The sequence below is a fragment of the Canis lupus genome, chromosome 15 (genome assembly GCF_048164855.1).
Source record: "Canis lupus baileyi chromosome 15, mCanLup2.hap1, whole genome shotgun sequence".
Classification (NCBI taxonomy): Eukaryota; Metazoa; Chordata; class Mammalia; order Carnivora; family Canidae; genus Canis; species Canis lupus.
This window is the reverse complement of record NC_132852.1, coordinates 40,434,060-40,460,017: the sequence shown is the minus strand read 5'-3', so window position 1 is coordinate 40,460,017 and position 25,958 is coordinate 40,434,060. Positions and strand designations below refer to the sequence as shown.

General features: G+C 37.0%; 1 protein-coding gene across 13 annotated transcripts in view; it reads right to left on the bottom strand.

Annotated features, from left to right (window-relative positions):
* Positions 1–10,022: 10,022 nt before the first annotated feature.
* Positions 10,023–25,958, bottom strand: part of PSD3 (pleckstrin and Sec7 domain containing 3) — a 592,272-nt gene continuing 576,336 nt past the window's right edge. For 11 of the 13 annotated variants that reach the window (XM_072776754.1, XM_072776755.1, XM_072776757.1 and 8 more), the window contains one exon: positions 10,023–18,951. In XM_072776754.1, the coding sequence (XP_072632855.1) occupies positions 18,736–18,951 (216 nt within the window). In that variant the 3' untranslated portion in view covers positions 10,023–18,735. Of the gene's footprint in view, positions 18,952–23,226; positions 23,286–23,779; positions 23,934–25,958 lie in introns of those variants that run through there. The other 2 variants (XM_072776756.1, XR_012007747.1) reach the window with 2 other exon arrangements.

Genomic DNA, 25,958 nt, shown 5'->3' with positions numbered 1-25,958 from the left:
TGATTTTTAGCTTTATTGATTGTTTGAACTCTCAATAGTTCATTTTTGCTTTTGTTTTCCTTGTTTTCAGCGACCTAATAAGAAACTGCTACAGTTAAGGTCAAAGAGGTTTCTGCCTGTGTTTTTCTCTAGGATTTTTAAGGGCTTTCTGTCTCACATTTAGGTCTTTCATCCATTTCGAATGTATTTTTTTGTATGGTGTAAGAAAGTGGTCCAGTTTCATTCTTCTGCGCATGCTGTCCAATTTTCCCAATACCTTTGTTGAAGAAACTTTTTTCCACTGGATATTCTTTCCTACTTTGTCAAAAATTAGTTGATCACAGAGTTGAGGGTCCATTTCTAGGTTCTCTATTCTGTTGCATTGATCTAGGTGTCTGTTTTTCTTTTTGTTTTGTTTTGTTGTTGTTGTTTTTAATATATTTTTTTAAATAATAAATTTATTTTTATTGGTGTTCAATTTGCCAACATACAGAATAACACCCAGTGCTCATCCCTTCAAGTGCCCACCTCAGTGCCTGCCACCCAGTCACCCCCACCCCCGCCCTCCTCCCCTTCCACCACCCCTAGTTCGTTTCCCAGAGTTAGGAGTCTTCCATGTTCTGTCTCCCTTTCTGATATTTCCCACTTATTTTTTCTCCTTTCCCCTTTATTGGAGTTCGATATGCCAACATATACTATAACACCCAGTGCTCATCTCGTGAAGTGCCTCCCTCAGTGCCCGTCTAGGTGTCTGTTTTTGGGTCATTACCATACTGCCTTGATGATCACAGCTTTGTAATATAGCTTGAAATCCAGAATCATGAGGTCTCCAATTTTGTTTTTCTTTTTCAAAATTGCTTTGGCTATTCAGAGTCTTTTGTGGTTCCATATAAATTTCAGGGTTGTTTGTGAAAATTGCTGGTGGTTTTTTGATAGGAATTTTATTAAATGTATAGATTGCTTTGGGTAGTATAGACATTTTAACAGTGTTTGTTCTTCCAACCCATGAACATGGAATGCTTTTCCATTTCTTTGTGTCCTATTCAATTTCCTTCATAAGTGTTCTATAGTTTTCCAAGTAAACATCTTTTACCTCTTTATTAGGTTTATTCCTAGGTATCTTATTGTTTTTGGTGCCTTTGTAAATGGAATCAGTTCCTTGATTTCTTTTTCTGCTGCTTTGTTATAGGTGCAAAGAAATACAACAGATTTCTGCACATTGACTTTTTAAAACTTTTATTTACTTATTCATGAGAGACAGAGAGAGAGAGAGAGAGAGTGGCAGAGGCAGAGGGAAAAGCAGATTCCCCATGGAGCAGGGACCCTGATGCCAGACTCCATCCTAGGACCCCCAAACCATGATCTGAACCAAAAGCAGATGTTTAAGCAACTGAGCCACCTAGGTGCCCCCTGGACATTGATTTTATATCCTGTAACTTTGCTAAAATTTATGTATCAGTTCTAGCAATTTTTTGGTTCTGAGGTTTTCAACATATACTATCTGTTGCCTACAAATAATGAAAGTTTGACTTTTTTCTTGCCAATTTGGATGCTTTGTATTTGTTTCTGTTGTCTGATTCCTGAGGCTAAGACTTCTAGTACTATGTTAAACAGTAATGGTGAGAATGGACATCTTTGTCTTATTCCTTTTTTTTTTTTTAATTTTTATTTATTTATGATAGTCACAGAGAGAGAGAGGCAGAGACACAGGCAGAGGGAGAAGCAGGCTCCATGTAGGAAGCCCCATGTGGGACTCGATCCCGGGTCTCCAGGATCGCGCCCTGGGCCAAAGGCAGGCGCTAAACCGCTGCGCCACCCAGGGATCCCCTGTCTTATTCCTGACTGTAAGGGAAAGGCTATCATTTTTTTCCCCATTGAGAGAGATATTAGCTGTGGGTCTTTTGTATACAACCTTTGTGATGTCAAGGTATGTTCCCTCTATTGCTACTTTGTTGAGAGTTTTTATCAAGAAAGGATGCTGTACTTTGTCAAATGCTTTTTTTTTTTTTTTTGCATCTATTGAGAGGATCATGTGTTTCTATCCTTATTAATGTGGTGTATCACATTGATGGACTTTCAAATATTGAAGCTTCCCTGCACCAAGGAATAAGTCCCATTTGATTGTGGTGAATAATTCTTTTAATGTACTGTTGGATTTGATTAGCTAGTATCTTGTTGAGAATCTTCGCATCCATGTTCATCAGGGATATTTGCCTGTAATTCTCTTTTTTAATGGGGTCTTTGGTTTTGGAATTAAGATAATACTTTTGATTGGAGCATTTGGTCCATTTACATTTAGAGTTATTATTGAAAAATATCAGTTAAGTGCTGTTGTGTTACCTGCAGAATTGGTGTTTCTGATGATATTCTCTGGTCCTTTCTAGTCTGTTGTTTTTGGAGATTTTTTTTTTAAATCCACTCAAAGAGTCCCCTTTAAAATTTCTGGCATGGCTGGTTTAGTGATCACAAATTCCTTTAGTTTTTGTTTGCCTGGGAAACTCTATCTCTTCTATTCTGAATGACAGACTTGTTGGATAAAAAGTTCTTGGCTGCATATTTTTCCCTTTCAGCACATTCAGTATTTCTTTCCACTTTTTTCTGACCTGCCAGGTTTCAGTGGACAGATCTGCTGTGAACCTGATTTTCTCTTATAGGTTAAGAACCTTTTCCCCTGTTGTTCCTTTTAGGATTTTTTTCCTTGTCTTTGTATTTTGTGAATTTGACTGCGATATGCTTTGGTGATGGTTGGTTCTTGAGTTTAATGGGAGTTTTCTGTGCTTCTTGGATTTGGATGTCTAGGTCTTTCCATATTTAGGGAATTTTTCAACTCAAATTTTCTCAACAAAACTTCTACCCTTTTTTCTTTCCATCTTTTGGGATACCTAAGATATATTATTATGCTTTAATAAGTTCCTGAGATCCCTATATCTACCTTCATGGTCTATTACTTTTCCTACCCTCTTCTTTTCAGTTTCATTATTTTCCAAAATTTTATCTTCTATATCACTGATTCACTTCTCTGCTTCACCCATCCTTATTTTTAGGGCCTCCACTCAGGACTGGATCTCAGTGATAGCATTTTTAACTTCAGCGTGACTAGATTTTAGTTCTTTTATCTCTGCAGTAAGGGGTTCTGTAGTGTCTTACTTACATGCTTTTTTTCAAGCCCAGATAGTCTGCTTTTAAAAGAATCTAGATCCCATTAAACAAAAAAATAGATAAAGTAAAATACAATGAAAGTAAGTTAAAAATGAAAATATAAATATAAAGTATACATAAAATATGAAAAAGGAAAAAAATTAAAATGAATGGAAAATAATAATTCAAAAATGAAGAATAAAATACAAAGGTAGGTAGATAATATTTTCCCCTACAGCTGAAGATTTACAGCTCTACAACTCTCCATGAGCAGTAAACTTTGTGTGATTTGTTTTCTGCTGGTCTTCTGGAAGAGGGCCTGTTGCTCTGATTCTCAGGTGGATTTGCCCTAGTGAAAATATGCCTCCAGTGCATGGGGAGACAAGGTTTGGTAAGCAGCTCTGGAGTCCGCTAAGTGGTGCTATTTTGCTCCCTGAAGGCTTTCAGCCATGATTAGCAAGATGAATATGGCCACACCCAACTCTCTAGCCCAATCTGAAAGTTTTCACCTCCCACTCTTCAGTGAGACTCACAGAAGAGCAACCCATCACATTTTTGTCCCCAGTTTTGGTCAGAACCCTGCATTAACCCTGCCTGTATCTGAACTTTTTTATCTCATGCTCGTGACTTTCAAAACTTCAAATTTTAGGGACTCCTGTGGTGTGGATCTATGCTGTTCTTCTGGGGGAGGGAGTCCCCCCCATGCTTTCCAATTGTCATCATTGTTAATAGCACAATTATTTTTTTCCAAAAAACTTACTGAGCCTCCCTGATTCAAGTGCCTTTTAGGTACATTGGAAATCCAAGTGGGCATTTACAACTGTTTAGATTTAGAATTTAGCTAGGCTTTGAGGAGAATATACTAAGAAAAGATGGGCTGTAGATGCTTTCAGGTAGAACTGAAATCCCCAGATCTGAGCGTTCATCTACCCCTGTCCATGAGCATGTCTCTTATTATGGTTAGGAATCATAGATTACCTAAACATCAAGTACAGAGAGGCAAACCACAGATCACACTGCCCAAAAACCAGCCTCTTCAGGGTGGAGACACTGCCTCTCAAAGTTGTCCACAACCTGGCTGCAAGTTGTTCTCAACCCTAGCATGGAATAGCCCAACTTCCATATCTCCTAGTAGACAAACTGGAGGAGTACATTCAGGGAGATCATTCTATCACCCCTCTTTTAATAGTTGTAGGGAAACGAAGAGGAATAGCGATCCATATTTCAAAGGAAGAAGTAAAAACAAAAACTCAGAGCAGACTTGCTCATTGGGTTGAATTACACAATTTTTTTCAGTAAATTTCATTAGTTCTTAACTTATTTCAATTAGATCTCTGTTATACTTTATATTATTTTTATTGGAATTTTTTTCTGAGGCTATTTAGCGATACTATACTTATCTTTTTATGTAAGGGCTAAAGTAATGTTTGGATATATGGTTTGCTGCTATTATTGAGCATGGTTCCGTGGCAGAACAAATATTTCTTAAATGAATGAATCAATTTTTGGTACCTAAGTCTTGATCCATAAAGATGTTTTCATGGTTATCTTATGTGCTATGTAAAGTGCATGAAAAATCTCAGCTTAAACATGCATCTAGAGTAGTATTGTCCAGTAGATGATTGAGATGTGTATATAACACATATAACATATGCTATATATATGTTACTTAAAAAAATATTTTATTTATTCATGAAACACACACACACAGAGGCAGAGACATAGGCAGAGGTAGAAGTAGAAGCAGGCTCCACGCAGGGAACTCAATATGGGACTTGATCCCAGGACTCCAGGATCATGTTCTGAACCAAAGGCAGATGCTCAGCCACTGAGCCCCCCAGGTGTCCCAGTATATATATGTTATATATTAGTGATATGTAGGTCAGGTAACTAAAACAAAATTTTAAATTTGCACATGTGATTGGTGGCTATCATATTGAACAATACTTTTCTAGAGGACCAAGATCATAACTAGTAGTAGATATCATCAAAGTAGTAGTATCATCAAAAGTAGCTGATGGGAGTACTAAATACTTGTTAACCTTTATGTGCAGACTGTGGCTTAGTAAAGTAGCCCGCTCCAAAATTCTTCTAAGAGTTAAATTACAAAATCAACACAGTGTGGATGAGCTGAGATATATGCTAAAAACACAATTCTTCCTGGGCCAGAAGCCAGAGGAACAAGCTGACAACTACTATTAATGGAATTAATGCCATCAATAAGGTAATGTTAGTTAATATTATCTATTATTATTATTTTATATTACTATTATTACAAGGGTTTGTTAAGGGCCAAATACTGTGTTAAGTGTTTATATGTAATGTCTTATTTGAGCTCCATAACAACCTGATGAGTGAGTGTTATTATTCACATTTTAAAAATGTGGAAACAGGAACAGAGATTAGGTAATTTGACTAGGGTCACACAACCAGTAAGGTGCATGGTGTGGAGTTAAAGGCAGCTCTTTTGGATTCCAGTATATCTGTTATTAACCATTTATTCTACTGAACAGAAATAAGCATGTGAGGCCATGTATATTTAACGCTACATAGTGTGGTGTCCATCCAAGACCCTGTGAATTATGTTTGTAAAGTCACTCCTTAGGAGGGAAAAGTGTCACAAATGACTTCAAAGGAAAGGTGACCTAGAAGACATAATGCCTTTCATTTTGATTCCATCCAAAATGTATTCATTGAGCAGCTTCTTGGGATGCCACGTACATAGCACATTACTTCACACAAAGTTGAGTAAGGTAGTTTTTTTCTGCCCTTGAGGAGCTAAATTATACTTTGTAGATATGCCTAAGGGGGAAAATGTTTGTTACCACAACAGCAACATTCCAAGTCACTTTATGATTTTATTTTTATTCTCATTTAAAAGATTGACATGTGACTTTACCCTTCCATCCTCTGAGTCTGTCAGCACAAATGAGCTTCTGTGGATCTTATTAACCTGAAGATATTGACAAAATCCTCTTTTTGGCCAGCAAAGGAAATGCTACCTAAAGGGACCCCCTGGGAGGACTCCCAGATAAAATATAGAATACTCAGTAACATTTGATTTTCAGATAAACGACAAATACTTTCCATAGTATAAGTATGTCTCAAATATCGCATGGGGCATATGCTAAAAAGCCATTGTTGTTAATCTGCAATTGAAATGTAGTTGAGCATCTTATATTTTATCTGCAACTGTACTCTAGAGAGATTGCCAGTTAAGAATTTCATGGATATACTCTTCCAGGCCATAAAGGCCTCTCACAAATTTTAGTAGTGTGGCCAAAATTGTTTTTTTCCCCCCAAATTCTGTTATAACTTAGGACAGAACTATCTGTAGTCAGGAAACGTTACCTAGAAAAGGAGCAGCAGATTGTCCTTAAAGCAAGGGTAGGCAAATGAATTGACAGAAAGAGCTGTTTCAGAAGGGCAAGCCCAAGGCACATACTTCAGGCAGGGTTTATGCAATGGGCCAGTAGGAAGCCCCCTAACACAGAGAAGAGAGTGCTGGGCTCCCCATTCACTTCTACGTATAAGCAAGCCTTCTGGCCAGCTCAGTAGCAACATCCAGGTCACGTTTCATAATACAGTGGTCAAAGCCTGGTCTCCCTTCTTTATGAGGAGAGCTAACAGATACAAGGCAGAATGGGTAGCACTGCATCATGCACAATAATGGCAGGAAACAACCAGTTGCCCTTTGTGAGTACAGAAGGCTTCTGTAGCCATGTGAGTTAACAAAGCAATGATTCTCAAACTTTGTTGGCATCAGCTCCATCTGAAGGGCTTGATAAAGCACATATGGCTGGGCTTCATCCCCAGAGTTTCTGACTCAGTAGATCCAAGGTAGGATGGAGAATTTGTATTTTAAACAAATTCTCAGGAGATGCTGCTAGTGCTGCTTCAGGACCACAGTTTGGGAACTGCTCTAAAGCGGGGTTTCTCAAGTTTTAATGTACACCTGGGGACATCATTTAAATGCAGAATCCTAACTCACCAGGTCTGGGGTGAGGCCTAAGATTCTACTTTTCCCAAAATGTCCAAGGGGATGTTACTAAGTTGCCAAGCTCCAAGGAAGTAGTTCTCAAGCCTGGGTGCATGATAGAATCACCCAGGGAACTTCTAAAATTTCCATATTCCAGATCAATTCATTCAGAATTTTGTGGGTGGCATCCAGGCATATGGAGCTATAAAGACTATTTTTACTGCCAGCTCCTCCCAAAGATACACAGAGATTCCTACTCCCGTGATGGAGTCATTGCTTCTCAAAACGGAGGCTGACAAGAAAGATACTGACTCTGATTTCTGTATATCAAGATAGAAGCTGTTGAGGTATTAAAATGCTAAATATCTGAAGAGATGGAACCTGATGCAGGCTTGTTCTCATCTGTAAAATGGGGGAAATAATAGTGCTATATCACAGAATTTCATAAAGATTGAATGAGAGGATCTATGCTAAGTAGCTGGCATAGTGCCAGGTGCTCGATAGATATTTTAAATAATAATATTATCTGTCATTGTTACTACAATCCAACTGCCCACCTGAGTTTTCTCTTATTTCTCAATATTACAACCTTCCACATGGGTGCCAGACCAAATCTGAACTACTCTATTGGCAAGTGATTTGTCTGTTGTGGCCAGCCTTGTGTGGAAAGCTCTTCCTTCTATTAAGTTCTTGTAGATTCCAATAATCAATCCTAGTTAAACCCCTTAGATTGCTATAGCACAATTCTCATTTCCCTTCCACATAAGATTCATTAACTTTTAAATCAGTATTCCTTAGTTCTGTCATGGATTAACCGTTCTCTGTTCGTATATGCTACATTTCTCATTACATTGTTCATGATTTTTGCCATCCTGACTGATAATTTTGCATACTCTCTGGTTTGTTTACATCTCAAGTCTCAAGACACTTTATCCTGGTGTAGTCTCATTAGTGTAGAGCATTAGTGTAGTGACTCACCTTCTTGTTTTAGAAATCATACTTATATCACACAAAGTATGCACCAGTGTCTTTGGTGGCTACATCACTGTTCGTTTTGAGCTTGCTGTGGATTAAAGCTGGAGAATTTCTTTCCTATGTGTTTGCTATACTATGCAACAGAAGGTCTTAGCTTGACCTTGTATGGTTGGTTTTTTTTTTAATAACTGATATGTAAAATCTTACACACTTACACTTTAACACTTCACATTGTTAATTTGTCCCATTTCCCTGCCTCGTGAGATTTTTTTTTTTTTGTATTTTGATTCTATCCTTTAGTAAAATCATTCTCTCCCAGCCTTTTGACATACACACTTTTAATAAACACATTTTTTTGTAGTTTTAGTCAAGTTATTAATTGAAATGTTGGACAGCTGGAGCCAAAAAGCAGGCTTTGCATAAGGACACTAGACATGCTCTTCTAGGTTGAGAGGTATCTTAGCACCATTCAAATGATTACACACCCACCAATTGTATTATATCGATTATTTCACTATTTTGCCCAGATATATTTATGACCACATTAAATTCTTTGTTATGGCTCATTTTGTCTACTACATTTTCTAATCTACTTAATCTTACAAAATAGGAAATATATAGTCTGAAATGATTTGTTCTTGAGAATCCATGCTGGCTTGTAGTAATTGTTGCATCCTTATGCTCTCTTAACTATGCCTAGAATTAATACCAAGCTCACTAGTCTACAGTATCCAGAATTTCTTTTCTGATATTAGAAAAAATATATGCCTATCTCTAATACTTACCATGGCTTATAATTTTTCAGTAAAAATTGCATGACTCAGCAGTCCCACTGTTAAATCTCACAGTACTGTGGAATAGAATTAATGTAGAGGTGAGACATTACTTAGAGTTGATAGTTCTTTCCTATCTTAATTTTCCCTGGGTTTTAGTTTCTTCTCATGAGTGTTTCATCTTTTAATATTAAATTCTGCAATAAATAGAATATGCTAAGACATATAAAACTCCTAATCCTGAACAGACAACTGGGCAATTAGGATTCATGTTTGTTTCTTTTCTAAATTGAGATATAATTGACATTATAACATTATATTAGTTTCAGGTGTACAGTAGGATTCAATATTTAAGAGGATTAATTTTTTTTAACAATACATTTATTTTTTATTGGTGTTAAATTTACCAACATACAAAATAACACCCAGTGCTCATCCCGTCAAGTGCCCCCCTCAGTGTCCGTCACCCATTCACCCCCACCCCCCGCCCTCCTCCCCTTCTACCACCCCTAGTTCGTTTCCCAGAGTTAGGAGTCTTTATGTTCTGTCTCCCTTTCTGATATTTCCCACACATTTCTTCTCCCTTCCCTTATATTCCCTTTCACTATTATTTATATTCCCCAAATGAATGAGAACATACAATGTTTGTCCTTCTCCGATTGACTTACTTCACTCAGCATACCTTCCAGTTCCATCCACGTTGAAGCAAATGGTGGGTATTTGTCATTTCTAATGGCTGAGTAATATTCCATTGTATACATAAACCACATCTTCTTTATCCATTCATCTTTCAATGGACACCGAGGCTCCTTCCACACTTTGGCTATTGTGGACATTGCTGCTATAAACATCGGGGTGCAAGTGTCCCAGCCTTCCATTGCATCTGAATCTTTGGGGTAAATCCCCAACAGTGCAATTTCTGGGTCGTAGGGCAGGTCTATTTTTAACTTAAGAGGATTCATGTTTGAGAGTCACACAGGGAATCTTAGTGGAAGCCAATGGGTGCCAAAGAGCCTATCTCCTCCATTTTCCCCACCCCAAGCTATTTATTTCTTTGAAATTTACACATAACAACAGTTTTCATCTCTGCCAGACAGCACTTTCATTCATTTATCAGCTATCTTGCTTCAAAAAGCCCAAATCCCCAAACATAAAACATCTTCTCAAATATTCAGAAGTTAGGTGATTAGGGTGGAGTTTTATTTTTTCATTTTTCAAATCAACAGATCTTAGTTTTAGTATTAAGTTTGGTTATGAGAACACAGATGTATATACTAGGCACCATAAAGCAGTGACCAACATTTGCATTTTAGCACAATAATGAACTCTCCAGTCCTTACTTTGATAAAAAATGTTAGGAGTATGGGAATGCAAAATGAATTTTTGAAATTGCTTCAAAACTTCTTTCTCTGCTCAAAGTCTGCTAATGAAGACAGTAGGCCCCCTAAGTCTCATCAACATCTTTGTGCAAACACGGGTTTTGACCGATGTTAATGGAGGTGAGAGCTAACGATTTGACTTTCTTAACATCTTAATCAATTATCCTGGCCACTGTGGGGCTTTTTAATGCAGGATGGGGTGTGTTGTGTTTTGATTTTTAAAGGTATTATACAGTTGCTTAAATAAGCAAATAAAAATATTCCCCTAAATGATTGAAATTTGTTAATTTATTTCTTTCTAAAGTTTGTACATTTACATATATCATATACATATTTTAAATCTTTCACTATTTTGCATAATTTCTATTACATAAAAGCCACTTAAGTTCAATTGATTTTGTTGTTGTAAAACAACAAATTATCCCCAACTTATAAAAACACAGAACAATTATATTCATAAACATTTACACAATAGAGAAAAGTACTATATATATATCATAGCTTCTATACATATCAGGTGACACACTTGTCTACATGGTTAGGTTTACTTTAACATCAGTGAAATGGAGTAATATTTATATACAACTATTTTAATAAAAAATAAAGCAATTGTAAAATGTAAACTTAATTTTCAAAATAGTCTCTGAATGCTTTAACAATATCCGCATAAGTTACTGTTCCATTAAAAAGATGACCACCATAAATGCCATAATTCTCTAGGAGATGGCATGTCTTCAGTCTGGTGGGTAATAATGAGGAACAGGTTTCCAGTACATAATTCAGTCCCACTAGCTTACCTAAGTCTGCTAATGCTGACAGTCTGGCCACTGAAAAGGATTAGGCTGCTATTTTGTCACTAATTACTTTCACAATTTGCAGGGAGATATGGCACCAGTACTGCAATGAAACTGCAATGATTGGTGGAGAAAACTTTGAAGGTAAATGAAAGTTCCACACTGCCAATTAGTTTGAGTCACAGAAAACATAATCCAGTTACTAGGTTGGACAAGTTAAAAGCTTGTTCTATATTACAGGATACATATTACTACCCTCCTGCCTGTCCTACAGTAATCAAGGCTGACAGTATTGGTTCTCCACTCGTATAAATTTCTGTTCTAGAAATGGGCTCCTAAAACCTGAGGTAGAAGAGAATGGAGGGAGGCATTTAGGCCTTTACCCAACAGCTCTCATCTAAACTGAGCAGAAATGCTAAGCAATAAGCACTGAGCAGAAATGCTAAGCAATAAACTTAGTGTTCCCTGACCCTTCCCACAGAACTGAAACATTATCCATTTCCAGAAATCTGGGTGCAAAGGCAAAATATGTGGTCTTGGTGTCAGTCAGAAAATTTTTAAAATACCTTTGTCATATGCCACCTCCAGTGACTCAGTCACTCTCAGAGTTGATATCTTACCTCAGCAGGGTCTACTCATTACAACAGCTGGATTCCTAAAGCCAGGGAAACAACATTGAAATCCAGGATGTGCCTGCTGCTCAGTAGAAGCCCAAGTGGAGTGGAAGGCCAGAAGAGAAGCTCCTCTTTGCAGAGAGAATACATTGTCATCCTCTGTAGTGCCCCAGTATTCAGGGGTCAGAGCAAGGAGCCTCAGACCTACAGTACTGTCCTTAACCGAGCTTTCTGAATAGGACTCTCTTGGGAGTGTCTAAAGTCTTATCTATGCAAGCTCACAGGGAAATGGTAAGTGAAACTCCAAATTTCTCTCCATTAACCAAGATTTTCAGGAATTGAAGTGAAGGTGTTTATGACATTATTAGTGAGAGTTTAGTTCTTAACCCTGCAAAGGGAAATATATTTTAGCTAAGTTTCTTTTCATCTCCATCTTTACTGTCATTGTTGATAGAAAAGTGCTTAACTGTTCAGCATAACTTCAATCTGAGCTTTCTCAACAGTATGGCTGAAAAGCGAATGTGGACAATTCATATTAATGCTCCTATGGTAAGCGCTTTTTTGCTTCTCTATTTGTGTTCCTTTCTCAAAGGAATGATCTCCAGGGCAAGCAGCAGTGCCACCCTGGAAAACAGTGAACATCAGCCTTCTGGAATGTCCCCATGGTACTGCAAGATGTTGGAGACTGGCTGCTTATGAATGATAAGAAAGCTTTCAATTTGGTGGATGTGATATATATGTATTCATATATTTGTTAAAAATCCGATGCTTCTCAAAGTCAGACTCTAGAGCTCAAACTCCTCCCTAGCCCTTAGAAAATATTCCTGTGATGCAGTTTCCACCCACTTCGTTCAACATTTTTACACCCTGGCCTTTTGTGTTTTAAAGTTTGTATAACTTAAAACATCCACTATGTATACATGTGTGCAAGTGTATGTACACATGTGGGAGGCCTACATGTGTAAGACTTTCCCCTTACACATGTCCCTAAGGGGACAGTTAACTGGTTCTGAATCTCTCAGGAGCAGAGGACTGACCACATGTATGTCTACCTTAAATGGAAGGCAACCAGCTCACATACTTCCCCCTCAAGCCCTCTGATTTCAATTTGGTCTAATTAGTCTCATTCGTATAGCTTAAAAAAGTATCCTGATGGCATTAAAAATCAGTGTGCATATATACTCTCTATACAGTGGATATTATTATCCATGCCAAATGGTTACTTGGCTTTATAACATACATGGCTTTATATGAAAAGTCCAAACATTTCAAATGATTAAGGCCCAAAATGAAACTTTATTTTTGCTACTCCTTTTATGTATACTTTCTGAATCAAATGGATTTTTTTGCAAATCACTATAATTTTTAGAAAGAAACACACTCTTGCAGAACAAAGATCCTTCTGGTTAGTCACAGAGCCAGTTTACTGCATGTCAAAAACAAATTAGGAAATATGATATATTTGCAAAAATAGTTTGAAACTGTAGTTTAATAAAAAAAAAACCCTCCAATGTAACTACCAACACACTACTGTAGACTGGAGCCAAAGATTGGTCTTCCACTCTACAACTCCAATTCTCTGAATCAGATACAAAGAATAGGAGACAGTATTTTTAAAAATATACTGCACTCAACCACTCACTCAGACATACTCAGTTGCTGCTTTAAATACACCAAACATGCTGGTTAATATACATTTAATCTCTAATTATATATTTACACACTGTAAGATAAGCAGTAAGCTCAAACAACTAAGGCCAGTGGCTCTTCTTTGGGGAGAGGCAGGAAGAGACCTAAATATAAAAATATTAAATTAAGTTTTAACCTGGTCCACAGCCTGCCCTAAAATTCTTTTACTTGTGACACTAGATGCTAATTTGTACAACTGCAAACCTAGAATATAGTACCTGATCTTGGGAAACCCTGATATACTTTAACATTGTAATATTTCTTAAAATTAAAGAGGGTAAAGAGGCGGTGCTAGAAGAGTGGCTTGATCTACTGTAAAATAGACACAGGCACAAAAATGATATGGTGGGCACTTATTTAATTCTTCTGAAAGCTCTATTTTTCTGGACTAATTACAACAATAAAGAACATGTGCTTTAAAGCATCACAATTTGTAATAAGCCCAAAACTGCCAGTTTGAGTTTATGGTTAAGCGCCCAGAATACTGAAGTTGTTAAGACTGCATAGGATGTCTGTTTTTTCCCCTCTTTCCATGTATCTAAAATTACAATGAGCTACCCCCTTAGTGTTGTACACAGTACACTGAAATAGTTTCACAAAGTTAGTTCAGAGTCATTTTGCCCTGGTGATTCAAAGATCAAAGATGGAATTTTCTAACATAAAATCTTATTAAAAATCTAATCAAAATATTTTAATTTAAGTTTAATAAAACAGTACCACTATATATATTCTCAATAACTGCATTATATAATCAATCCTATGAGGTTTTTACTTGCTTTTCATATCACACTGGTTATTAAAGATAAAAATAAATTTGATATACATATACCATATACTGATATACAGTCTACACAATGATACATATACATACGTACAACTATAAATAACCACAATACAACATTGGCAGGTGACAGAAAGCATTTTTTTGATGTCTGACACACTATCGATATGAATATTCTCCAAAATCCTGCACTACTACAGATACACACATAAATTACAAAGAACAAGCCAAGGAGATTTAAGGAAACTGTATATACAATTACTTAACTTGCAATATTTTCTTGCTGTTGCATTCAAGTCAACAAACTATCATGCAGATTCAAGTATTTACTGACATTCTGTCTATGAAGATATTCTCTTTGCATGCAATGGGCGTTATTATCCTAAGCAGAATGATGCCCACTCGGGATTTGGATACTATAGGTACAAAAGGAGAATGGCAATGGCTTTGGACTTTAGTCCCCCTTTTATCAGTGAGACATTGAAAAGGATTCTGAGAGGAGAAGCAATGACCAAGCACTTCCCTATCATTTGTTGGGATTATTTTATGGTGAACTACTGACCTTTAAAGTCTTGTAGGTGACTTGACAGTACAGGATGTCAAAGGCTAATGGAGATATCTGTTGACCCAAGGAGAAGGCAGACGAATGGCCTGAACTGGCCTGGGAGAAGAGACAGCCAGAAAGCTTTGGCGCAAGGTAGCTGCAGAGGGCTCATCATACAGCTGCAGTCACAAAGCTGACTGATCTCTTTTTGTCAGAGCAAATTAGATGCTGAGAAAAGCAGATGCTATTTAAATCCAAAGTCACACTATTATTCATTAACTAAACTCTACTTTAACAAGTCCTTGGATGCCACTTTGGTTCTTTGTTTAACAGTGTTAATGTTACAATTGGAAAAAATTGTCATTTGAAAAGTGAAGAGATTGTTCACCGCTGAAATTAGGTAAGGTAGCTACCAATGTGCTGAAAACTTGACTAGGTCCATAAGTGCTAAAGTACAGAAATTTGGATCTATAAGGCTGAGAAACTCCCTGTGAATTCAAAATCCAATGACAACTAACTGTACTCAAGAAAGTCTGGCTAGTAAGAAATAGAGAAACTTCTGAAAAGTTCAATATTCTTCCCATTGTCTATGATTAGGGATAAAGACAGAGAAGAGGTTTAGCTCATACCAAATCAGGCCCTTCCTTACCTAAGAACAGATTTTCAAGCTTTTTACATCAGAAGGAGTAATAGGACAGGAACAGCAGAAAACTCTCCTTCACTTCAGGTTGTATAAATTATTATCTAGCCTCAGAAGTTCTGTGGTTTGGCCACAGGGTAAAATACAAACTCAAGAAACCACCTGTAGCTTGGCCTTGGAAAGCCAGCCAATTTTTCTCTTTCAGAATTAATTCTCTCTTATCACTCCTGACTAGGACATTGTCCTATCTTCTGAATTAGTATAACAGAGAAGTCTAGAAGGTCTCACACAATTGCTTTCTACCATCTTTACCTAGGATCAATTGGAACTACAGTTTTACCAGTGGACTCTCCCACATATTGGTTTTACTTGAGATTAATTAAAAACATGGAAGTATTGCTTGGTTGAAGTAGGTGTTGCTAAAAGTACCAAAGTGTTTCTAAAAAGTGCACTTTAAATAAGGGCTATAAGCCTGGCAAAAAAAAAAAAAAAGGACTCTGTATGCTAGTGATTAAGTTTGATTGCTATCAAGAGATTTCTGACACCTGTAAAAGTCAACATGCAAGGTGGGGGAACAAAGCCCGAAAACTCTCAAAGATTTTATACATTAGCCACGGTCAATTATGCAACAAGACTATCACCAAGGTGTTTTGATGACTATCAAGATTTTCTGTACAAAAAATATTAAGTGTATTTATATGAAGGAGAATAATAATTTACCACACGGAGAGAAATCCCAAGGCTCCTGGTGCTGAGATATGGATGAGGAGTGGGAATGGGAAGAAGGAAAGGAGAAGAAGAGGTCCCTGTACTGTGAACTAGGTAGCAGGCTTGGAATAGCTGTGAAAGGAAATGTCTTCAATTTCTTCTGACTAGATATCATTGTAAAAAAAATTATCACAAAGGAAAATGTGGTTGGCTATTGGCAAAACTCTTAGAATCTAGTCAAATCAGGGACCACTTCCTCCTATTGAATAAACTCTTGGCCTGCTAGGTGCACTGACAGCAAATAGGGCAGAAGTATTCTCAACCCATCCCCTGCAGATGGGCAACATCATGCCAGGGCAATCTGGGATCCTGGCTCACAGAAAAACCTTTTGCAGTTGTTTTTAAAGAGGAACTATGCAAGCATAGTATATGGCAGCTTCAAAGTGTCCTTCTCATCCATTTATCTATTAGCATATCCTACAGAAGTTCCTGTAGGCTAACAGTAGTAAGTCATATAATAGGAATAATGCTATAGTGCTGCTGATGCTAACTGAGCATTTCAGAACTACTCTAAATGTCAGAAACACTGTAGCAAGGTACCATTTCATGTCTATTATATACTGTAAGTAAAATACACAGAGACATTCTATATACACAGACACAGTCACACTATGGACAAACACATTCAAGCCAATCAGGGATGTTTATTTTTCTTTAGTTATTGAAGCTCAGAGATTATATAGTCTAGGTATTTTTCTGCTTGGTATGAGTTAAGTATCTAGGCAGAAAACAAATAGGTTAATTATTCAGATTTGAGGAAGAGAGATGATTCCCTCATGGAAATCTCGGATTTGGTCAGAAGCTACAAAAATGAATCAGGTACACAGGGCTATATTGGGAACTACCTTGTTTTTTGGGTTTGAAACATAAATTAGTCATTGCCTTCATGTAAACAAGATAGAGGGTTAGAGTGAACTTTTCAAGGTGTGGCAAAATACTTATCACAAAGCAAGCAGCTACAACCTTAGCATGGGGTTTCTCTTTTCTGGGCACTAGCAAATATGGGCATTTATATAGGTAAAGGAAGTAAATGTTAATAAATAATCTTGTGATTAAATGCTGGTACATCAGAACAATACAGCACTAGAAACCACCATGGTTTAATAGCAGGTTTTCTCTAATTTACCAGAACCATGCTATTCATGCAGAGTCCCTGATTCTTTGGTCATAGTACCTTTAACTAATAAACTGAGCACAACTAGAGCAAATATGTATGGGAGAGAAGAGTATTCAAAGTGATTCTATTATCTCTGAAGTCATGAAGATTATAGCTTTAACTATCACAAAGTATCAAGGTTTCAAAATCAGAAAGTTCTAACTAATAGAAGGCTCAATTTTCACTTTTTCTACCTCTACAGGAGAATGTGATGTTTATTATCCTAAATTGCAAAGGGACCATCACTGGAAAAAACTCATGACTGTAAGGTTAATAAAATTTGAGTAGATAGAAAATAATGATTTAAAATAAAGTACTTGTTCTCAGGAGAAAGTTCAGTAGTAGCAGACTGAATTGGCTATCAAAAAGACTGAGATAAGAATAAACTAAGTAACCTTGCTTATGTAGCCAGTAGATTCCAGTTTTCCAATCACAATTCATTCAATTTATTACTTTCAGATTTATTTTAAAGAATCAATATTCATTGCATTGCTGAACAACTGCAGCTACTTTTTCCTGTCTTACTTTGTTTTGATTTAAAAAAGAACAAAAGGAGTTCTGTTTTCAACATTATTTTGTTAGGAAGACTCCAATATTTTACAATCAGGAGATAACACCATGCCTAAAATAACCTAATTCCTGAATGGCAGAGTATTGACGATAGAGATGATTCTGGATTCCTAGTCTAGACCCTGGGAATGAGGTAACGATTTCCTGCACACCAATCGCAAGCCTACTGCTACAGCTCCCCAAGAGTCAATTATTGCCACTACCCTTTAGGAAACAAAATGAACTTGGTGTCGTCTTTCCACAACCTTCAATGGCGAAAGATTTCACTTTCTCTTTCCTTCTTTGGCTGAAATGAAATCAATACTTCAAGGAAGCTAATGCACTTCTTAAGTTCTCCAGTCCTCTGATCTTCACACCTCCTATCCCTGCTTCCAGCAGAGTCAGAACTCAACAGTAAGTGTGAAGATGTATGCACATCTGCATCACAGTGGGACATCTTGATTCCCAGAATTTTAATTCTTAACTGAATTTCTGTGAGTGCTCAATTTCACCTCAGTGACTGAGCAAGATTTCACATATAAAGGCTTATATTAACTCTGGCTAGAATTTGCTAAACTACCAAGTTTGTCCAGTTAAATGTTCCACAAGGAATTTAATTTTTTAACCTTAAAAAAAAGTGTAATAGCTGATTTGAGAATACATAAAACAACTGAGCAGAGTGCAAACAAGAAAAAAACCAAAGGAAAAGTGACACATAATCATTCTGAAATCATGATCCCCTTCCCCTCATGAAAAAGGTGCATTAGTCATCAAGTAGCAAAAAAAATCATCAAAGCCAAGAAATCAAGAGCAAAGAGACAATCAGTACAGAAACTAACAAAGCTATGCAATAGAAAAGGTTACTAATGCACCATTTAGTCACAGACTGTTTAAAAAGATATTCACGGGTTTACCAGAAAGATCTTGAAAAACTCTATTTTGCTCCATGACCAGTACTTCCTGGTCACAGATGGATTCTAAGTAACTTTTTGCTTAATGCTTGGTGTTTCAGGTCGGTGATCTTTCCTCTCTGACACGTTACGCTTGACCTTGGCTGTAACTGGAGATGAATCTGGGTTCAGCGAAGGACTTGAATGTGACTTCTTCAATCCTACAGCCTCACTTTCATTGTTACTCAGGAGCTCCTTGCCTCCTTCTTTTAGAATGCTGACATAAATTTCATAACGGGTTTTCTGGAGGGAAAATCAGAGAAGAATGGTAGTCAGTACATTGTTCATAATGCATGGAGGAATCATGCTTCCTCAACATTAAGGCTCAAGAATGGTACATGCTGGAGGAGCTATCACCTCTGGTTGTGGGCAATCAGATGGCCCCTATTGCGCCGTCACTCGAGCTTCCCTCACATGACCTAGGCCCTCATCTGAACCTAGTTTGGATATGGTTGTTTACTTCTTTCCTACTCTCCATACTTCTACAAAGAATCTATGGTGAATTTACTTTCCAGTCCCCTACAAGACCACAACACTTTCTAGAAGCTGCTCTGGGTTTCCCAACATCACTTTCTGTTAGAATTATCAATTTCTCAGAGTATTATGGTTTCTTATAAAACTTCATATAATATTTTGATAGTTTTCTCATACTACAAAATTTTTTTCATCATCAACTATTTCTTGAATATTATGTTTAAGCAGCCATTTGATTCTCCTATCTCCATGTATGTTTACCTAAAAATACCTGGAAAAAAAAAACACTGCAGAGATTTTTTTTCTCTAACTGTAATTGGTGCTTTTGTTTTTATCTAGGTCACTACAGAACTATATAGTATACTATATATGATATATATATATATAGAAAGAGAAAGAGATCTTGCAAATTACAGATGGGTCCCAGGTTCTTGATTTGATAGATTCTAGTCAAAAGAAGCCTTTCACCATACTGCTTTGACACACGAAGCATTTATAGAAAACCTAAAGAGTTTTATTTCTAAACAAAATGACATGTCGGTTATAAGTTATCACAACAGAGGCAAGCAAATTCCGTTATGACTATAAGTCTCTTAAGGGTTTTCCTAGTCAGATTGAGATTTTGTATATCTTAGTTTAAAGTTAATAATTATGAAGTTGACGCTACTGGAAGTTACTTTTTTAGGTAGTTTTGTTCAAAAGTGGGAAAAAGTTGCTAGTAATTAAGCTTGCTCTGAGTTTGGTATCTATGTGGAGATGCCAAGCTTTGCTTGATGATGATAATGGCATATATAGGCAGTACTCATCATATGCTAACTTCAAGTCACTAGTACAATAATCATGTATGTAATTGGTACATTATTATCCCTGTTTTACAGTAAAGCAGACAGAGGCATACTCTCTAGAAGTCCAAAGTCAAAGTTTGCAAAGACGCTAGGGTTTAAACTTAGGAAATCTGACTCCAGAACCCATTGTCTAAGATATAGTTCCTCCCTGGATATGAAAATATATACATGTATATTTTAGGATGACCACTCTGACAGTTGTTGGTAATTTAGTCAATCAAAACGGATTCTCAATCCCCTATGCTACTCCTATATTCCTCCCACTATAAAGATTCCTCTCACTGTAAAACATGAATGCTTTCCCAGCCCCTCTTGCAGCTAAGATGGGTCATGTGATAGTCTTGCCAATAAAATGTAAGGAGAAATGTATTGGGGAGCTTCTGGGAAGGTGATTTTACTTTCTGATAAGGGGGCCAGGCTTTAGAGGAGAAACTACAGGTGCAAGGCCCCCTTTCATTCTTATTTCTTCCTCAACTTAGATATGATTGCTTAAACTGCACCCCATGACATAGGGCAGCAGGCACGAAGACTAAAGGACCAGATGCTAGCTTGAGGAAAACTGGAAAGACAGAAAGAACTCAGGTTCTTGAAGATAAAATCAGTTGGATCCAAATCTAAGATTCTCTATTATCTCTGAATATCTTGTAAAGTATGAATAATAAATATTTTTAGGGTTTAAGCCACTGTTCATCAGGCATTGTCAAATGCAGCTGAAAGCATTATTAACTGATATACATTCCAATTTTAATAAAGTAACAAAGTAAAAGAATAAAATACTAAGCTTATCTCAGAAAGTTGTAAAAGGGCTTAATAAGGGCATTTGCTAATAAAAAATGTTATCAGTATTACCCATCAGTCAAATCAGGGGACTGAACTAAACAATATCCAAAGGGCATACTAGTTCTAAAGTCTTATTTATTATGAAAGTTTATTATTTTAATCTATCTCTACACTGCTTTGGTGGCAAGATAAAAGTGCAGGAAGAACTACTCCCAATATGAACATCCTTTAGTAAAATGATCTAAAGGCAGTTTAAAAAGAGATTTGGAAAACCAGCAGAAGGCATACTATTTATGAAGCTGGGGCATTTATACAATAAAACGAGTATGAAAGATGAATTTTTGAGATGACTTAAAGGGGACAAAAGGAGAGAAGGTAATAGGGCCAATTTTCTAGTAGTCTTTGAAGAAACTGATACCACTGGGAAAATTCAACTAAAAAACACATAAAGGGAAAACCATTTCAAACATTAATTCTACAGCTTTAGCTATAAAGCTATTGTCTCAAATAAATTACATCAGTGTGTCAGTCAACAAACAAAAGGAATAGCACAGAAGAGTAGGAGCATGAGTCATCAGATGAAAAGAAAAGGCAAAGCAAAGGATGAAAGGGGACTAGAAAATGAAGTGTTCAGTTGTTGTTAAGAGAAATAAAGAAAAAGAAACTGATGGGTCTTTATAAACTTCCAAATAGCTTTACTCTGTGTGTGTGTGTTAAAAAGGTTTACAGAGACAGAGACTACCAAACCCACTGATGCAGACTTGCCTTTCAGCCTTCTCTAAAATCAAACCAAATGCATACTGAAAATATTTTAGGGCGTCTTTAATCTTAGAATTATTCAGCGGGTAGAGTTTCCTCATATTCTTCTGAGATTACAGATTCATCTGAATATGTAAATCTCTATCTATCTAAAGGCTTGCGGCTAAGGAAAATGATGTGGGAGAGTTTATTTCCTTTCTTCCTTTCTTTCAGAGAAGATGTGATTCTTATCTCTTTTTCTAAGACCAACTTTAAGTTTGAAGTTAAAGCTGGGGAGAGAGGAAGATGGAGGAGTAGGAAGATCCTGCACTCACCCCCTCTCAAAAACATGAAGGGTACAAATACGTGTAGTGCAACTCACTCTGAGAAAGAGCTGAAAACTATTATGACTCTTCACAAGATAGGGAGAAAAAACCAAATTGAGAAGGGCAGGAAGGGCAGAGATATGGTCAGGAACTAAATCCCTGACATAGGGACCCACAAGGGGCAGAACTATTTATTACAGGTGTGGAGGTCCCCCTTGAGAATTGTGGGATTTAGCCCCTACATTACACCCTCCCCCTGGAGGTGGGAAGATGAATGCCTATGACATTTGACTTTGAAAATCAAGTGAATCTTAACTCTGGGAGAGCCAGAAATGGAGACTCCACTCTTAAAGGGCCTGTGTGCAATATCACTCACTCTAAGCACAAAAGCAGCAGTATGAAAATACTTGAGCTATCCACAAAGGACACTGATTGAATAATTTTAGGGCATGTGCTGGAGGTGCAGGGATCTAGCAGAACTTTTGCTGGGAATGGAAGTGTGGGCAAGTGCCATTTTTATTGCCCTCCTTTAGCCTAGCAGGCTTGGTTGGCCGATGTCAGTTCTGACATTCTCCATCTATCTTGCTAGCCTTTTGCCTCACCCTCCCCAATCTTTCTGTCCTGGCAGGTGCTCCTCCAAAATAGCTCCCTACCATCCCTGCAACACCTGGCAGGCAGCATCAACCAGGACCTGTGCCCTTCCAAAGCAACTACTGGCCCATGGAGGGGGATCAGGCCTGCTCACCAGAACTGCTGCAATAGTTACTTGAGTCTTGCAGCCAGCCACAATGGATGCTAGTCCCACCTCCAGTACACCTGTAAGCCACACCAGGCTGCAAAGCCAGCCATAAGAGAGGCTATCCCCACCCACCAGCATGCCTGTAGCAGCTGCAGCTGGACCTCTTAGCCAGTCCTACACACCAGTACATCTGCAGTAGTGATGACTACATTACAGCCAGCCTGGCAAGGGGCTAGCTCTATCTATGAGCACTCCTGAAGTGGTGTGGCCTGCCTAATCACAACAGGAAAGCACAGGCAGCCCACACAGGGGACACCCCTAGAGTGCCTGGTTCTGGTCATCAGGGAGAGTTGCTGATTCCCACAAGATACCTTCATTTTTTAAATTTATTTTTTATTGGTGTTCAATTTGCCAACATATAGAATAACACCCCACAAGATACCTTCTATATAAGGCCACTACTTTTAAGACCAGGAAACATAGCTAACCTACCTAATACATAGAAACAAACACAGAGAGTTAGACAAAATAAAGAGACAGAGGAATATGCTCCAAATGAAAGAACAAGGCAAAACCTTAGAAAAAGAACTAAACAATATGAAGAAAAGCAATCTACCTGATAAAGATGATCATCAGACTTGGGAGAAGAGTGGATGAACTCAGTGAGATCCTCAACTAAGAGACAGAAAATATTAAAAAGAAACAAATCAGGCTGAAGGGTACATAACAGAAATGAAAAATACCCCACAGGGAATAAACAGCAGGTTAGAAGATACAGAATGTATCAGAGATCTGGAAGATAAGGTAACGGAAATAATCCAAACTGGACAGCAAAAAGAAAAAAGTTTAAAGTAAAATGAGGATAGGTTAAAGGATCTCTGGGATAACATCAAAAGTACTAATCTTCCCATTATAGGAGCCCCAGAAAGAAAAGAGATAAAGGGGTAGAAAACTTATTTGAAGAAATAGCTGAATAATTCTCTACTCTCGGGAAGGAAACAGACATCCAAGTCCAGGAAGAAGAAAGAGCTCTAAACATGAACCAAAAGAGGTCCGCATCAAGACACACAATAATTAAAATGCCAAAAACTAAAGATAAAAAGGGATCTTAACAATAACAAGAGAAAAGCAACTAGTTACATATAAGGGAACACCCACATGACTCTCACCTGATTTTTCAGCAGAAACTTTGTGGGCCAAGTTGGCTAGCAATATGAGTAAAGGTTATCATGTCTAGTTTAAATCATGATTCCATTCCTGGGGCTAGGTATACTGATCCCCTCAAAGAAAATCACAGGTCTGCTAGCATGATGGTAGAGGTTGCTAGGGAAGCAGAAAAAAGTGCGCAATACTATACAAGCTTGTTTGACCAACATTGATCATTTGAACACGATCATCAAGTTTTCAGTCTCTAAACTGGTACCTCAGATAGTTTAAAATCAATTTACAAATATACTCCCTGTTGATTCACTGCTTGCCTTGCACACTAGCTTTAACTTAACTTAAAAATGTTTATTTTTAATTAATGTATAGCTGACATACAATATTAGTTTCAGGTGTACAACACAGTAATTTGATATTTATATTTGTTATGAAATACTCACCATGATATAAGTATTGTTAACATCTGTCACCATACAAAGTTATATAATCTTACTGAGTATATTCCCTCTGTTGTACTTTACATCTCAGTAACTTATTATTTTATAACTACGGTTTGTGCCTCTTAGTCTCCTTCACTTATTTGACCCATCCCTGTACTCCCTTACCCATCAGGCAACCACTGGTTTCACTGTTATTTATGATTCTTTTTTGTTTTGTTTTGTTTGTTCGTTTTGCTTCTTAAATTTGACATAAAAATGATGATGTCTTTGACTTCTTTTACTTAACATAATACCCTCTAGGTCCATCTATGTTGTTACAAATAGCAAGATCTCAATCTTTTTTATGACTGAATGATATTCCACTATGTGTGTGTATATATACACACACACTAAATCTTCTTTATCAGTGGGCACTTAGGTTGCCTCCACACCTTGGCTATTTTGTGTGTGTGTGTGTGTATACACACACACACACACAGAATAGTGTATATATACACACACACTAAATCTTCTTTATCAGTGGGCACTTAGGTTGCTTCCACACCTTGGCTATTATAAATAATGCTCCGATAAACATATAGGTGCATATATCTTTCAAATTAGTCCTTTTGTTTTCTTAGGAAACATAGTTTTCCATAATGGCTATACCAGTTTTCATCCTGGAAGGGTTCCCTTCTATCTACATCTCCACCAATACCTGTTATTTCTTGTCTTTGATATTAGCTATTCTAACTGATGTGAAGGTAATACCTGTGGTATCTATTTGCATTTCCCTGATGAGTAATGACGTTGAAAAAAAATTTGTTTTTTCATTATCTGTTGGCCATGCGTATATCTTCTTTGGAAAAATGTGTATTCAAGTCCTTTGACCAATATTTAACTGAACTGATTTTTTGTTTGTTTTATTTTTGGCGTTAAGTTGTATGTGTTCTTTATCTATTTTGGACACTAACCCCTTATTGGATATAACATTTGCAAATATCTTCTCCCATTCAATAGGTTTTCTTTTCATTTTATTGATAATTTCCTTTGCTGTGCAAAAACTTTTTATTCTGGTGCAGTTATTTTTGCTGTTATTTCCCTTGCTGAGGGAAAAGGACGGTCTTTTCTCCAATGTATATTCTTGCCTCCTTTGTTGAAGATTAATCAATCATGTTATTTTGGGTTTATTTATGGGCTCCCTATTCTGTTCATTGATCTATGTGTCTATTTTGTCTATGTGTCTATACACTGATGTATGTGCCAGTACCACATGTTTTGATTACTCTAGCTTTGTTAGTATATCTTAAAATCTGGGATTATGATACCTCCAAGCTTTATTCTTTCTCAAGATTGCTTTGGCCATTTGGGGTCTTTGCGGGTACCATATAAATTTTAGTATTATTTATTCTAGTTCTGTGAAAAATGTTATTGGTATTCTTAGAGGGAATTCATTGTATCTGTAGATTGATTGCATTGGGCAATACAGGCTTTGTAATAATTCTTTAACAATTAATTCTTTCAATCCATAAATATTCCATATTCTTTTGTGCCATTTAATTTTTTCATGTGTGTCTTATAGCTTTCAGAGTACAGACCTTTCTTTTCCTTGGTTAAATTTATTCTTAGGTATTTTATTTTAGTCTTTTTGATGCAATTACAAATGGGAGTTGTTTTTGTTTTTGTTTTTTTTTTAAGATTTTATTTATTTATTCATGAGAGACCAGAGAGAGGCAGAGACATAGGCAGAAAGAGAAGCAGGGCT